The sequence below is a fragment of the Anneissia japonica genome, unplaced genomic scaffold (assembly GCF_011630105.1).
Source record: "Anneissia japonica isolate Jap-2015-1 unplaced genomic scaffold, ASM1163010v1 scaffold670_len1213532_cov191, whole genome shotgun sequence".
In the NCBI taxonomy this organism is placed as follows: Eukaryota; Metazoa; Echinodermata; class Crinoidea; order Comatulida; family Comatulidae; genus Anneissia; species Anneissia japonica.
The window spans coordinates 237,925-254,061 of NW_022693499.1; the positions used below are offsets into that span (position 1 = coordinate 237,925).

At 34.5% G+C, this 16,137-nt stretch overlaps 1 protein-coding gene across 3 annotated transcripts in view; it reads right to left on the reverse strand.

Annotated features, from left to right (window-relative positions):
* LOC117100750 (neuronal acetylcholine receptor subunit alpha-7-like) overlaps positions 1-7,175 on the reverse strand; it is a 24,613-nt gene extending 17,438 nt beyond the window's left edge. The window contains exons 1-4 of one of the 3 annotated variants that reach the window (XM_033240541.1): positions 6,421-7,175; positions 3,915-3,950; positions 3,547-3,582; positions 2,548-2,690 (exon numbers count right to left, since the gene is read on the reverse strand). In XM_033240541.1, coding sequence (XP_033096432.1) covers positions 2,548-2,690; positions 3,547-3,582; positions 3,915-3,950; positions 6,421-6,487 — 282 coding nt within the window. In that variant the 5' untranslated portion in view covers positions 6,488-7,175. The remainder of the gene's footprint in view (positions 1-2,547; positions 2,691-3,546; positions 3,583-3,914; positions 3,951-6,420) is intronic. The other 2 variants (XM_033240543.1, XM_033240544.1) reach the window with 2 other exon arrangements.
* Between the last annotated feature and the right edge of the window lie 8,962 nt (positions 7,176-16,137).

A 16,137-nucleotide genomic window follows, 5' to 3' on the forward strand; every position in this document is an offset into this window, starting at 1 on the left:
TATTGTAACCATTTGTGACTATAAACGGAGTCTGTCTCTTATACACAAAACTATAGGCCTATATATATATATGAAAACTATAGGCCTATACCATAATATACATACTGTATAGTTTAACATTTGTATAATAAATATTCACATTCAATCGAAATGAAATATCATAATCCAAGGATTTTGAATCGGTTCCCAGCAACAACAATGCTCGAGGCGTCACCCATTGGGTAGATATTATTCTTTTAAAAGAAAACAAAAATTATAACCTTAAGTTTATTGTTGTAGCGGCTGCATTACTTGGCGCGTAATTTGTGTAAATGACTTCCGAAAGCTTTCAATAAACATCGCTGAAGAAAAGGCGAATTATCCAAAATACAGTGAAACGTCTTTTGAGTCGACTCACTGACGTCATCAAAGGGTCGCCACAGCCGTTTCCGTAAATTGTGGTCTTTGCCATTGCAATAAAAATGTTATGACTTTTAATGTAGTTATGTTTTGTCGGGGTAATCAGTTCTTTATATCTGTTTTGCCACACGTCTTTTAAAGTTAGACGAATATCACTTTTGTTTTTCACAACTGTATTGTTTACGTTCTTTTGGTTTTATTTTTATTGGCATGGTTGTTTATTGCAGGTTCACAAAGGTGTGTTTTTATTATTCCATGAATTTCAGTCATTATCATGAAATGGATACTTCTTTCAATGTAAATTACCGTGGGCCTATGTTGTTTCTTAGGATTTTGTTTCTGAGGATTTTGAATTTTGCTTATAGACAAATTTCAATGGATTCCATTACTGAAGTGTTTATTCAATCTTATTCAATAAACAGAGCAGCAGTATCTCAGTATTATTATTGTTTGTTGTTTTTATTATTATTATATCCGCCAGGAGATATATGTTTTCAGTCCTGTAAGTTTGGGTGTGTGTGTGTGTCAACATATCTATTAAAAAAATGGCTGCACAGATCTAAGTGAAAGTTACAGGGAGTGTTAGGTAGGACCCAAGGATGAGGTACATTTTGGTAACAACCCGGAGTAGGGTGTGGATATAAGGACCATTTAAAGGAAAACGTCCTAGAGCAGATATTTAAAAAAACGAATCATCTGATCTGAATGAAATTTTTGTAAAGGTTTAACCAAGTTACAAGGAAGAAATTATTAAGTGTTGGTGAATTTGAGGGTCATTAGGTCCCAGATCAAAATGGAACTTTCCAGAATTAATTTGTCATGTTGCAATGAAAAAATGTTTAAATTTTGGTAAAGATCCGAAGTAGGGTATGGATATGAGGACCATTTAAAAATATGTTTACCATATACTATAGCTGTATGTTGAATATTCATAATATTAGTGCAATTACAGTAAATGTGTATACAGCGTTTTATGTGTATTATCTTCACTTTGGAAAACTGATTGGGAATATTTTAAATGCATCTTTATATGTAAACATTTGCGCTAAAAACCATACTCCATATTTCTTATTAATTTTACTATTTACGTAATATTTCCATTTCAACACCAATACTTGGCATGTATTTAAGAGTTATAAAACGTTCTACTGTGCAGTGGCGTCACGATAGGGATGGTGGCCCTGTGTATTACTGATTGTAGATGTGCATTGTTATTCTAAATGTTTTAACGACGAATAAATGATATAATATGGATCCAGAAAATTGAGGCCAGGGAGTGATTTTCACAGTTGAGTCTATACCACCTCAGACCCACCATGGTTGGAGCTGAGGTAAGAAAGTTTATGAATATTAGATGGCCGGAAATGCCACTTCACGGACATAAAATTGTGAATATATTTTTTTTTTATCTCCAGTATATTTTGAAAAATTTAGTGGGGACCTGGGCCGGCAACTCCCCTCCCCCCACCCTCACTCTCTATTCCGCCACTGGATATAATAAATGTCCTGCAGTCGATTTTAGACACACGTTATGCTGTTGCCCCTGTGGGGCTAAGAAAAGAAAATGATGTCACGTCTAGATGGCCGGAAATGGCACTCACAGACTTAAAATTGTGTACATAATTTTCTTTTTATCTCCATTTTTATTTTTTTTTGTTGACAAATTTGGTGGCATCCGGACGGCCCCCCTCTCTTTAATCGTTATAATATGATATATGCCCTACAGTCGATTCCAGAGACACAATTATGTTATTTATCAACAAAGTCCTTTTTGGTCAGGGTGCTAGGTCGAGGAACCTATAGGTAGGTCCCCTTCGGGGCCCTTATAATTCGGAGGCCCTGCGGATCGCTGCATGAGAGCGCATAATAATATTACTTTCATCAATACTACTACTACTACTACTACTAATAATAATAATATTTAAAGATTTGTACAGAGTACATTTATGAAAACAAATCAAGGCTGTGGAAAGAAAAAAATAACATCACAATTGAAAATTATGGGAAAACATATTGTAACCATTTGTGACTATAAACGGAGTTGACTATACAGGAAAAATGAAATAATGTGAAGAAATATTAAATATATACATGCAAACGGACTACTGCGTACGGAAACAAAATGCAGTTTATATATGTGAAACTTACTACGTCCATGATCTGTTGTAGCGCCATTCCCATTGCAACCACCAAGGATTCACTTTCGTTGACAGCGGGTCTAGCGAATTCCCGAAAAGGGAACTTACTAAGTAGATCGTCCATCAGCTGCCGTTCATACTCTCCCGGCTTAACTATTTAATGAAGTAAACAAAAACAAAAAACAATAAACAAAATGGCATTTTTTATGTGACCTCACCAAACACGCTAGGCAATGCTTTACAACGCAAGCAATACGATCACATAAGCCTTCATTATTTGGACACACCGCCACCACCTCTGTTTCCAAGACTTGTTAATAAATTTCCCTTAAAAATATAAGTTTATATTTCTCGTTTTATTTTTACCCAATCAAATCTGTTCCGAATGATGTACCGTATCTGCTACTGTATTCGACTGAAGATCAACTGAGATAGAAATCATTTATTTAAAAATTATCACTAGAATAAACAGTTGGTGTTTTTGAATTTTGTTTTCCAGAAAGATTATAAACTGAACCAAATGTGAAGACAAAATTAGGGGAAGACGAGGAGTCTATAATGAAGCCATGCATAGGGGAAATAGCAAAAATGCCCTATAAATATACCCACTAGTATTAAGTAAGCAGTGGATTCGGTCTGTGCTTACTTTCACAAACGATAACAAAAGCATTGTAAATGCTAGTCGAATTTAAGCTATAGTAAAATCACAGATGTATGTATATGTAAATAGATACATATAAAGTGATAATAAATAATAAAGAAAAAAACGTGCTGGAAATACGGCAGGAAAAAAGTGATCTAGACCATGCAGTAAAGAAGAAAGCATGCAACATGAAGGTTAGCAATTAGAGTTTTTTTTTTTCTTGTTTCAGATAAATACAATCGTTGAAGACATTTCAAAGATAACCCAGATTCAGTAAGACTAAAAGTTAAAAAGCGTGCACTACAGTTAAGACAAATTGATGAATAAAAATGTTCGGGAGATTCTTTCTTCTAAAATAATACTTGCCTATTTCATTGGTAGCCGGATTCCGGAGCTGGGCCTCTGTAAGCGTATGCGTTACACATAGGATAAATTAGGGATAATAATTTAATAATAATTTGTATTAAACAATTGATTATGATCAATTATACAAGTTATTAATAACGTCCGAATGTTCAATCAGCGTGTTTTTTTCAATAGGACTAATTATGAAAATCAAATTGAAAATTGCTGAATTTTTATAATAATAATATTGAAAGGTAATCGCGAGTTCTTCAGAAGTTGGTTCTACAGATACTTTAATTGTATAAAAGTTTAATATAAAACTACTACAGTTAAGACAAATTGATGAATAAAAATGTTCGGGAGATTTTTTCTTCTAAAATAATACTTGCCTATTTCATTGGTAGTCGTATTCCGGAGCTGGGCCTCTGTAAGCGTATGCGTTACTTATATGATAAATTAGGGATAATAATTTAATAATAATTTGTATTAAACAATTGATTATGATCAATTATACAAGTTATTAATAACGTCCGAAAGTTCAATCAGCGTGTCTTTTTCAATAGGACTAATTATGAAAATCAAATTGAAAATTGCTGAATTTTCATAATAATAATATTGAAAGGTAATCGCGAGTTCTTCAGAAGTTGGTTCTACAGATACTTTAATTGTATAAAAGTTTAATATAAAGAAACTATACAATGTAATGGAACGTGCAAGCTCAATTTCTAGAAATTGAGAGGAAAAGAAATCTATGTCTATTTTCTACTGCGTTGCTAACGATAGAGGGATGAATAGTTGATGGGACTGACAAATCATTCTCAAAAAAAAAAAAAAAAAAAAAAACACCAAAAAAAAAACAAAAAAAAAACCAATGAAATGAAATGACATAAACAGGATAAATTAATAAGATATCGATGGTATCAAACAATAACACAAACGGTGACAAAACAAGGAGCACATCATGGCAAACAATAGAATATTATTTGTGTAGTATACGCTTTGTCAAGTCAGTTTTGAGGGGATTGTTATGCGGGTCTGTGATGTAGATTTTCCAAATACTAATGTGGAAATACACTTAAATTAATTAAAACCAAGTCCTGCTTTTATAGTATTATATTCACAACGAGGCGAATTATATAATTGATTTACTATCATTATAGTTACTGTTTATGTTCACAAGAACAGCAGTGTAATTGGATATACAAATGTACAGTTCCTGGCAGTACTGAAATTATTGTTCAGGTCAGAACACAAACATGTCTGTAAATTGTTCTCCTTGATTGGTGGCCTAGCAGTCATCCAAAATATCGATTCCAAGTTCTTGGTCATCATCTCGCAACTGTATATTATCTAGCAGTTTAGTTCATCTTACAAATTAGCATTTAGATTACTGAACTAGCATTTCTTAGAGTGGACAAAACTTAAATTACCGATAAATTCAACTACTGTGAACACTACAGAGTTTTGTTTGCTTCTATATTAAAAGGAAGTGTAGCTCAACAGACCGTGATGAGAAATGTACTCATTGCTTTTACGATCAATTTGTTCTGTGTTAATTTCTTGAATCTGATTAGTAACAAGATGCTTGTAATGACCCACCGAAGACAAATTTAACGTAGCCCACTATCGGTTTAAGTTATCCAAATCCATGAGGCGTAATTGTTCCTACCCATAATGCACCCTAAGCCTAATATATTTGACGGACTGGCTTTTAGCAATAAGTCTTACCGTTTTATGTTTTAACATATGCTACTGATTGAATTCAGTTGTGTAATAAGGTCTTACTCAGTTAACAGCTGCCAAGAAACATTATATTAGAATGAGAGATTTAATTGCCATGTTTTTAATTTTATTTCAGAGCGCTATCCAGGTATACACGGCACATGTTGTAATTCATAAGCATTTATAGAATACCCTCTATCGAAAACTATTTAGCTATTTCTGAACAATTAATAAAGAGTTTTTGTTTAATATATTTGGCATCCAATAGTTTGACAGATAACTAAATGATAATAATAATAAAAACGATGATTGCATGAATGATATGATTAACAAAAATAACAAAAGGAATACAGATGCCGAAGTAAATAACAAACATTCTAAAGACAATGACTTAAGACAAACTGAATATTTTTTTTAAATTATTTATAAAAATTGTTGAACTTATAATTTTCATAATTGATATCACAACGCTTTATTTTGGTAATATCTAAATAGGCCTATATTGTTCTTTTTTAAAATTCTTAATAATCTGTTGACATACATTCTCAAACTCATGACATAAGAATATGTATAGTTTGTATTTTTATATACATTTGTCCCTATAAGATGTGTATAAGAGACAGACACGCTAGGCAATGCTTTACAACGCAAGCAATACGATCACATAAGCCTTCATTATTTGGACACACCGCCACCACCTCTGTTTCCAAGACTTGTTAATAAATTTCCCGTAAAAATATAAGTTTATATTTCTCGTTTTATTTTTACCCAATCAAATCTGTTCTTTGGCTTCTGGATGCAAAAAGGTTGAACTTAATAAGTGCGCTGATGGAGTGGTTTTTATTTTCAAAAATTAATATTATATATAATATTACATAATTTGATATTGAAAGAGTAACAGTGTTCTCAAAGATAATAATATATTCTCCGATTGAATTTGTATAATCAGTGTTTTGAGCTATTTAGTAATAATAATAATAATAATATCAGAATTATAAATAACTCTTACTAACCGCTAAAGGCCAATATTACTATTTTCTCAACACCACAATATATATTGGTATATATGGGATTATCATTAAATATTTAATCGCTATTTTTGTTACTTAACTGCAACCTTTTGGCGTAGACCATTATAAATAAATAATTAAAGAAAATGGAATCAATACTTACCTACAGGAAAAAACACGGCGATGAAAACAATAATAATGCTGGTTCTCAGATGAATGTGAAAAGCCATATTTCCTGCAGTTGGACAACTTCAAAATGGGAAAAACGAGGAATAAGATGGCAAAACACAAAAACAACTATGTACACCTCAAAGCCTTGAGCTCTGGGAGAGGACAAAAGTTTTCGGGAAGCATTAAGACATAAGTTTTGTTATAATACTCTACACATGCACTCTGTACCTCGCCAATGCTTTTGAACAGACTGGTTGAGCTAGCGTCCTCTACTACGACGCAACACGTATCTGTACGGACACCGCCTCAGTATCACGTCATAATATGTGTAAAATCTGTGTGTCAAACCTTTATGCCGAGGTGAAACTAAATAACAAATACTCATAGACCTGCCAAGATACACAATAACCATAACAGTCACAGCTCGATATTCGTGAGAGCGGCTTAAGCCTGAAACTTATCGCCGCGCATGCTCACAACTGATAGTTTTGACAATCCGAGAGTAATTGTAGAGCTGTTCATACCGATATTCACCGCTTGATTATAATTGATACTGATTACAGTGTACCGGGATAAGCGATATGATTAAAAACTGGTACAGGTGTTATATGTATACTGTTTAGCTACAGAGTGTATATGACGAAATACACGGTCTACTTCAATGGTTGGCTAATAAGCAAACTTCTGATGTATCTTACAAGGTTCTCCACTCGTATGATGATCGATAAGATATCGCAACATTATTTCCAAATAGCCTTAAGCTCCGTTTACACGGCGGAATAAGAAGCTAGTAACGCGAGACCAAACTGCTGCAATGTTAATTAGACTATCAGCGCGAGCGTTTTAGTTTTTTGTACCAGCAACATAATTACGTCATTCGTTTGCTTTTCAGTCTCATTTTCTCTGATGAATATAACAAAATATAAATAAGACTAAAATTAAGCGTGTACCGTATCTGTTAGCGAAACATTTCAAACGATAGAATCATCTTTCGGCCTGATTATGGATGCCATTTAAATCAGATGCAATTCTTGTGCAATATGCTCGTACTTCTTGCTTGCTACATTTACAAATTCCCAATTCAACAGACTTCTTATCAATTCTACATATATATTGTCGTTTGCATATTTTATCTTTTATCGATAATTTCTATAACAAATATGTTCCTCAAACCCTTTTATAAGTGATCCTAAATACGTGATGGAACTCGTAATCACAAGTTATAACCTACAATCGCAAGAAAAAATGTCGGACGGACCACAATATTTCCCTCAATAAAACGGGATTTTTTTTTTTTATAGATTTCTAATTCTAAGGTCACGTCTTTGTGATAGTTTATATTTGATTTATGATATAATTTGATTTAAGCATTATAATACCTGATAGATGATTACCGGCTAATGAAACGTTATTGAAGATGTTAGAATTGCGACACTAGACGTACATGTTCCAAAACACACACTGTATCCATCAAATAATATTTTCTCATAAACTGAATTTACCTGTAAAAACAAATGTGCCCAACTTGTTTCATCCGAACTCTAAGATAATGCAATAAATTATCAAAAAGAATGATGTTTTAAAATCATAATGCAATATGGAATATTTAAGATAACGGCAAATCAAGTTTATCTCGGTTCCGCGTGAATGCAGAGCTACAGTGCTGTTGTGTATCTACATTATAGGATTATTCTATCTATAGTTCATTTAGTAAACGAACCACTAGCCTTATAATGGGTTTTTTTTTTAATTACCAAGAATGTATCAAGAAAACTTATGTCGTACATCAGTATGTAGTATTACATAGATGTATATTATAATAAAACTGTTGTTATTAATAATTATAAGTATTAACAACACGAGTTTTGTGTGAATTAATACATTATTTAATTAATATGTAGATGTACTAATAAAAGTCATGTGAATGACCAGGGAAAAGAACTTCGCTTTATAACCTAAAGGAAGAGGCATATTATAAATGTCCGTACCAGTACCAGTACCAGAAAAAAACTATTCGAATATTCATGAGTTTCATTAATATTTAAACATGGTATCCCAACCACTAGTTACAGCTCTACTAAATTACTCTAGATGTAATTACAAACCTAAATGGATTTTTTTTGTTCAAAAAATATGTTTAACATTCAGGAATTGTGCAGATTGGAATGTTTGTAGCCGAGTTGTAGATCCTCGATCGACGTTAAAACAATACAGTTACGTTAAGTAGCAGCGGAGGTTATCGAAACCGTAGACTTATCTTGCAAGAGTAAAGCTCAGGTATATAACCATATATAGTCATGATGTGCCTATATATAGTCATGATGTTGATGTCACCATGACCGTATTTAGGTATGTCACATGTTTTTGTCAAATTAAATTTTAAGGTCTTCACAGGGCTTTAGTAATCAATTCACTTAAAAGGCAACACGTACTTTATTAAATTATGGTTTCTTATATAATTTGGAATAAAAAGTAAGGAATAAAATGGAAGAAGATGAAGATCCAAAGGATAACAGTTAGGGTTGGGTATCAATAGAATTCATATCATCAAATAGGCCTAGTCCTTATACGAAATATCATTGATGGTAAAATTTTAATAGATTTTAAAAAATCTACTCATATTTTAATTATTGTTTTTAAATGATATTGTTTCTGTATTGTTGCCGATGTCATTAATATAAATTTTAACTTGCGTGTTAAGTTGAATTTTATTGTATAACTTTTATTGTAATGTGCTGTAAGAATTGTATAGCTGCTCATAATTTTAACTATCTCTTTTATATTGTAAGTTTGTATTTCTGTCTATTTTATTGTAATGCGCGTTTGTACATATATTTAAAATGGAATTTGCGAAATGTAAATTAATAAAACAATATTATTATTAATATTATTATTAAACTGACGATTTTAATGCAGACTGTTGCTTAATGTACAAAAACAGGAGCAAATCCCCATCAGGCCTATACTGGTTCTTTAGATACCAAACTCTGATATTTGTTACTGTAATTTTAGGAATATTTTTTTCTTGAAGCCCCTTTGACTTTTTTCAGTTAGGCGCTGGGAAAAATCCCCCTCGCGGCGGCCAATGTTATGGGTTCAACAATAAAATGTGACACTGAATATTTAGCCCAATAAAATGTCTATTTGTTTACTCAGCTTGTTACTTGTGAGGGCGCACTCCATTCCTAAACTCAAGAATTGACAAATTTGAGGTGTAAATCAATCAATCAATTAATCAATCCTTTCATTTGACATCGTGGCACCATTCAAATAATATTATGTAAACTAATTAAGTTATAGCCGGTCAAATATACTTTTTGTTTAAATAAGATCTGTATACTACTTGTGTGCAGCTAGTTAATTATCTTGAACAATAACATTTAGCTATCTCGGTATTAAATTTTCTTCCAATTGAAAATTAGAGGAGAAATTAGTGTCCTCGTCAATTAACAGACGCATAAGTAATGTGGCTATTATGTTCTTTGCTTAGACCGATAAATTAGCTGGCAGTGGATTTAATGATTTAGTACTTTAATAGTATTTAACTATTAATCAAGAATCTGTTCGATCTGCGTCTTTTGAATCTTTGCTAATTTATCTGATTGTTTTAAATGAGCAATTCAAAGGTTCAATGAATGGCTGAGGAGGATTTTTTTTTAGGTTTTATTACAGAGTGTTTATTTGAACAATTTATTTATTTATTTGAACAATCTTTATATAGGTTGACCCTTCGTGCTGGGGAGTAGGGCCTATAATCTCTTTACATGATAAAATAAGATATACTCCTACTCCAACTTCCCAACAAATATAGGCCTACCTAAAAAGGAAATTGAAATTTGAATTGCTAATAAAAACAATGTCATAGATCAGAAATACAATTACGCAAATACCTATATTTTCTGCTAGAAATTTAATGGCATATATGCAAAGACTGTGGTGTTATTGGCCTACATCTGTTATTAGCGAGCAAATTTTTCTCTCTGTATTTTCAGTTAAAAGGTAATAACGTATTGAAATATGTAAAGTAAGCATTAACAAACGTAATATTAAGTAGCAGTGTATCTTTTAAACACGAACTTAGTTGGGTTTTATATTCATGTTAAGATAATTTTAATAGAACTGAAAGGACTGCGTTGGGAATATATATTGCTTTAAATAAATTTTGATTTCGAGAATATCAATTGTCCCTACTTTAGTCATTACACTATAGTCTGCCAACAAAAAACAAATGTCCAATCAAACTTATTTTACGTATCAGGACAGTTTTCCTTTGTAGGTGCTTATATATTAGTCAAAGTGATTTTTAAATATAATTCCCCGTGATTTCTGTCAGTGTTTGTTGTACTCTGGTGATTTCAAGACAGATATCCAGGTGGTGCCTTCGTCCTGCTGACCATAATCTTGTGGGCCGTCATTAATTGAAATGAAAATGCCGTGTTAACAAATTAATCTCACTTAGTTCATTTACGAAATGTTTCATGGTCGTCATAAATAAACTTATTGTCAAGTGGTTTTGTTGTCACATTATAGCTGAGTCTGCGCATGTGCAAAATCAGTTCTCCATGCTATATTCTTCTAGAACATACATTCAACTCTAAAGCCGGGCACTCACTGCGTCGTACAACGGTCATAACGACCGTCAGCTGACGAATACAACTCCACTCCCTGTGTGCGTTAAGGCCAACTCAGACAGCGTCGGCCGACGCAGCCCGACCCGATTTATCGTCGGGGACAGTCTTAAGCCGTCGTGAGAAATATTAAACCAAGGTAATTCAACAAAAGGACGCACATCTCCGCTCTCGAACATAGCGCGTGCGTACAGTCCTTTGATCTTTACTGTGGCATCGACAATCCGGTACTAGTTGCGAGTACAGCCGTCAATTATTAGTCTATGCGTGCCATTCGTTTTATGGTGTTAGTTATTATTTCATTAATTTTGGGTACTTCGCAATGTCTGTTACATTTGATTTTATTTTACCGCGAGCTTGTTAAATGCTTCTATTAAACTGCAATTTGATTTGTGAAAATTGACCAAGAAAATGAAAAGTTATAGCAATTCAAAATTTACGAATTTTATAAAATTTCATGTTCTTATGTAACATTAATCTGTCATTTTGACAATGTTGGCATAAGGTGCCGAGGACGAACATTGGAGTATATACGGACCATTTATTAATTTTTTCTGCGAAGTGAGTCTCATGAACGACAATTCACCACAATTTTGGTAAAATTAATGTTGAAATGAAGAATATATTTCAGTCTAATGTTAGTGCAAAATATCATTAGGCCTTGTAATCACCGCACGACGCGCGACTAACATGGCAACTAACACGCGCGTGGGTAAATCGTCACGTACGCTGACGGTTTATGGTCTGGTTGCTATGGTTTTTGTGACGTTCAGCGTGTAGGGACGCACGTGCGCCTAGAATGTCGATGCCAGAGTTATAACCTTTGAGGATGTTCAGACACAACGACTTACGCTAGCGTAAAGTTAATCGAGTGGTGTGAACTTGTGCGCGGCGTAGCGAACGCCAGTATTATCACGCAATCACTGGCGTACGGTAATCCAGCAACAGACCCCAGATTAGCGTACGCCACTGATTTACGACAGTCATGCATCGGTGATTTTGAACTCAGCCAAGATTTGACCAATCGCTTTACGCGACGCCGTCTGGTGATTATTGGTGGCAGTCCGAACGTATCGTCATTAAAAACGATCAGTTGCGCGCCCGTCGTGGCGTTGCGTTCTCCATTGAATCGCTTCGGCCGACGACCGGGCGTAGTAAGTGCCCGATTTAAGAGTTTCAGTTTACGATCATATTTAATGTGTAGTAATTCTAATTGATTAATTTCTAAGTTTTTCAATCAAAATAAACCTAAATGTAAACAGAAAATAAAATGCGCGAATTACGAATACGAATATTTTGCGCGAATACTTACGCTAGCGTTCATTAATCGCCCAGTCTGGACATCTCGCTAGTTACGCCATGGATTAACGTACGCCCGGCGTTAGATACGCCTGGCGTATCTCACAGGTCTGAACGTAGCCTTTGATGTCCCGAGATGTGCGTCCTTTTGTTGAATTACCTTGATTAAACCATGGAGGTATTATTGAGAAGGAGATCACTCGGCAACAGATCCCTTTGACGCGACAAACCTATGTGTTCCCCGCTTTTGGATCGCGCGCGGGCGTATTACCCTGTAATTCACATTTTTTCGTTAGCAACAACTTGGCAACGACATGCATTTATACGCTTCCAGTTGAGCAGTTGTGCAATAAAACGTTTGATTTTAACCCATTAAATATCTTTATAATGAACAATGTTCCCCTGATTAGATTTTTTCGGGCTTTTGGTATGCTATTATTTGTATATTTCAGGAACGGATTCCGTAAAATAAAAAATATTATATTATACCGGCACTTGTTGGTTAGCAACAATTTCGAATTTTGGGTTATTTAGATACTAAGATTCGCGCGAATACTTACGCTAGCGTTCATTAATCGCCCAGTCTGGACATCTCGCTAGTTACGCCATGGATTAACGCACGCCCGGCGTTAGATACGCCTGGCGTATCTCACAGGTCTGAACGTAGCCAATAATACCTCCATGATTAAACACGTTAAATATTCTACTACGCGACTGCCCCCGACGCACACCATCGCGTCTGCGTTCAACTCACACAGACCCGACGTGACAACAAATCGCGTCGGGCTGCGTCGGCCGACGCTGTCTGAGTTGGGCTTTACGCGACGCCGTCTGGTGATTATTGGTGGCAGTCCGAACGTATCGTCATTAAAAACGATCAGTTGCGCGCCCGTCGTGGCGTTGCGTTCTCCATTGAATCGCTTCGGCCGACGACCGGGCGTAGTAAGTGCCCGATTTAAGAGTTTCAGTTTACGATCATATTTAATGTGTAGTAATTCTAATTGATTAATTTCTAAGTTTTTCATGAACTGTTTTCCAAAGAATGAGACGAATATGTCCATGCTTTTAGAATATCTCTGTAGCTTCTTCAGTGTTTTACTGTACTTAACTAGGTTAAGTACAGTAAAACACTGAACTTAACTAGGTTATACATTCTTAATCATAAGCCCTGTGAAATGACAGGTACAACATATGTGTTATAAATTTCTGATTTCATAAATTTGTATGTGCTATGAAAGTAACTTTTCGTTTAATGTGCGCATTCCAACAAAATGCATACAATGGTTTACTGCCAACGAGTCATTTTTACGACTTAATTGACAATCAAGACATTGATTAAGAGAGGCACAGCTTAAATTGCCGCTAGAGACACCCTTTCATTCGATTGGAAAATGAGCGTTTTATTTGAAGCTTGTTTTTCTACAGTACATCCGGGTAATGTTACTTTTTTCTTGTGTGTTTACGGTGCACCCGCCAAAACAGATATATATATATACACATATATTCCAAAAAAGGCAATCAATTAATTGCCTCACCTAAAATGTCATTTATCTCATATATTGTAATATTTGTTCGTTTACTCATCCACCAGATAGAAGATTCGTGCTTATCGCCTTAATTTCTGCTTTTGCTAACTTGTATGTATATAATCTACAATGTCGTTGATTCTGATCATAGTAGGTGTGATAATGTGCAAAGTCTTTCAAACGACGTGTATAACCGTCCTAATACTCACTTCTTTCGCAAAAATGCAGGCTAATAATGCGTTTCACTCGGGACGGTAAAAGCAAGTCGGATAAAGATATTGCGTTTTATTAGACAGTGTTCACTCACTTGTAGACAGGGCAATGGGTTTATAGACTCTTCGTACAGAGTAACCTCATCCGCCAAGAGACTCAATACATTATCTTGATCTCGAAAGCTTTTGTCAACCGTCTATTTGTGCATTATAAAGAAATTAGTGAAATGTACTTGAGCTTTCGTTAAGTAGTTTTCATTTTCAGCTCGTCATCGTTTGTAAACATATTGCTTGTTTGTCTCAAGAAGCATATTGGTAAGAAATTTCGTGTTTAATATGTCTTAATTTCATGTTATCATCAAGTAGACTACTCCAGATCTTAAGACAGTTGACGTATCAATGATTACCCAGGTAATTGTATTCATACAATTACAGTATTAGATGCGCGAGACCGACCGTGTACTCGACTGCGCAAGGGCACAATTCTACCACGATGCTGTTCGTTGGCACGAATTTACCACTATTATTATTCTTCATTGATAGTATTATCTTTGTCGCTATGAAAATTTATGAAAAGGCGATTACTACTGGAAATGTACAAGTGTGCTGACGTTATTCGTCTTCGTCATCCATAATCCTGACTATTAATAGCACTATTATTAAAGATATATTATTGTTATTAACAATATTAATTCGATTATTACTAGTATTAGGCCTATTCATAATTTTAGTTACTACTATTATTCTTCGTTGAAAATACTATCTTGTTGCTATCAAAACTGCCAATAAGGCTGCGATTACTACTGGAAATAAATAAGGGTGTTGACGTCGGTACGAATTTACCCCGATGTTGGTCATGGGCACGGCTTTGCCTTGAAGCTGATCGTGATTCGCGATTTATTATAACTTGGGATTTGTCAACACACAGCAAGAGGTTAAGTTTAAGTCCACATTGTCATATCTGTAATACATTCTTGATTGCCAGTTTACAAAGCCCACATGGTTTGACTACATTATTTGGATTCTGTATCACAGTTAATCAAAGATATGTTCCACAGGGGCAGCATGATGAATATGGGCCTGATTTTAATTATGGCGTCAACATTTGAAAGTACACACATTGTTACCTTTACCATTTCAAAAAAACTAGATGGCTCAGGTACAAATGATTACCAATAGTGAATAATGTGAATTACTCTCATATCTTGTACGTCGCCACACTAAGACGCGTTCTCATGTAAACATTGATACTGTATACTGTATGTGTGAACAATATTAATAATTAGATTATTGATGACGGAGATAACCAACGTCAACACCTTATTAGTCTCAAGTAGTAATTACTGCCTTATTGACAGTTTTAAAAGCGACAAGATACTGTTATCAACGAAGAAGTAACTAAATTGTGAAAAATACTAGTAATTAATAATAGTAATAACAGTCATATAGGGCCTATTTATAATAATAGGCCTAGTGATAATTATAATCAGGATCATGGATGACGAAGACGCTTAACGTTAGCACACATATACATTTTCAGTAGTAATCGCCTTCTTTTTGACAACTTTGAAAGCGACGAAGATAATATTATCAGCGAAGAATAATTGCTGCGAAGCAGCCAATTCATATTCTTGACAGCAATTTGACCTCTGAATGGTCATTGTTTGTCAAAAAACAAGGGCCTAAGACGACTGAAAAGCGGAGTTTCCTTCTTTCGTTCTGCCGGGTAAAATCAATTACTTTAGGGGACGTTTGTAGACTAACCAACACGTACCAACGTCCGCATGTCGCGCTAGCCTTATCCTACTCTAGGCCTAGACTAGCTAGGATGGTATAGGCCTAGCCTTGAAGGGACGAAGGTCCCAATGAAAAACAACGTCGCTCCTTGATAGCTAACATTGTCTATTTAACATCACAATAATTCATTATTTGACCTATAGTTTTTTTTTTTTTTTAATTGTACTCCACAAATCTCAGCCGATACCAACTCGAGTAACGTCTCGTATTTATTGTCGTGACGTCATGGCTCGCTGGATCGCACTTT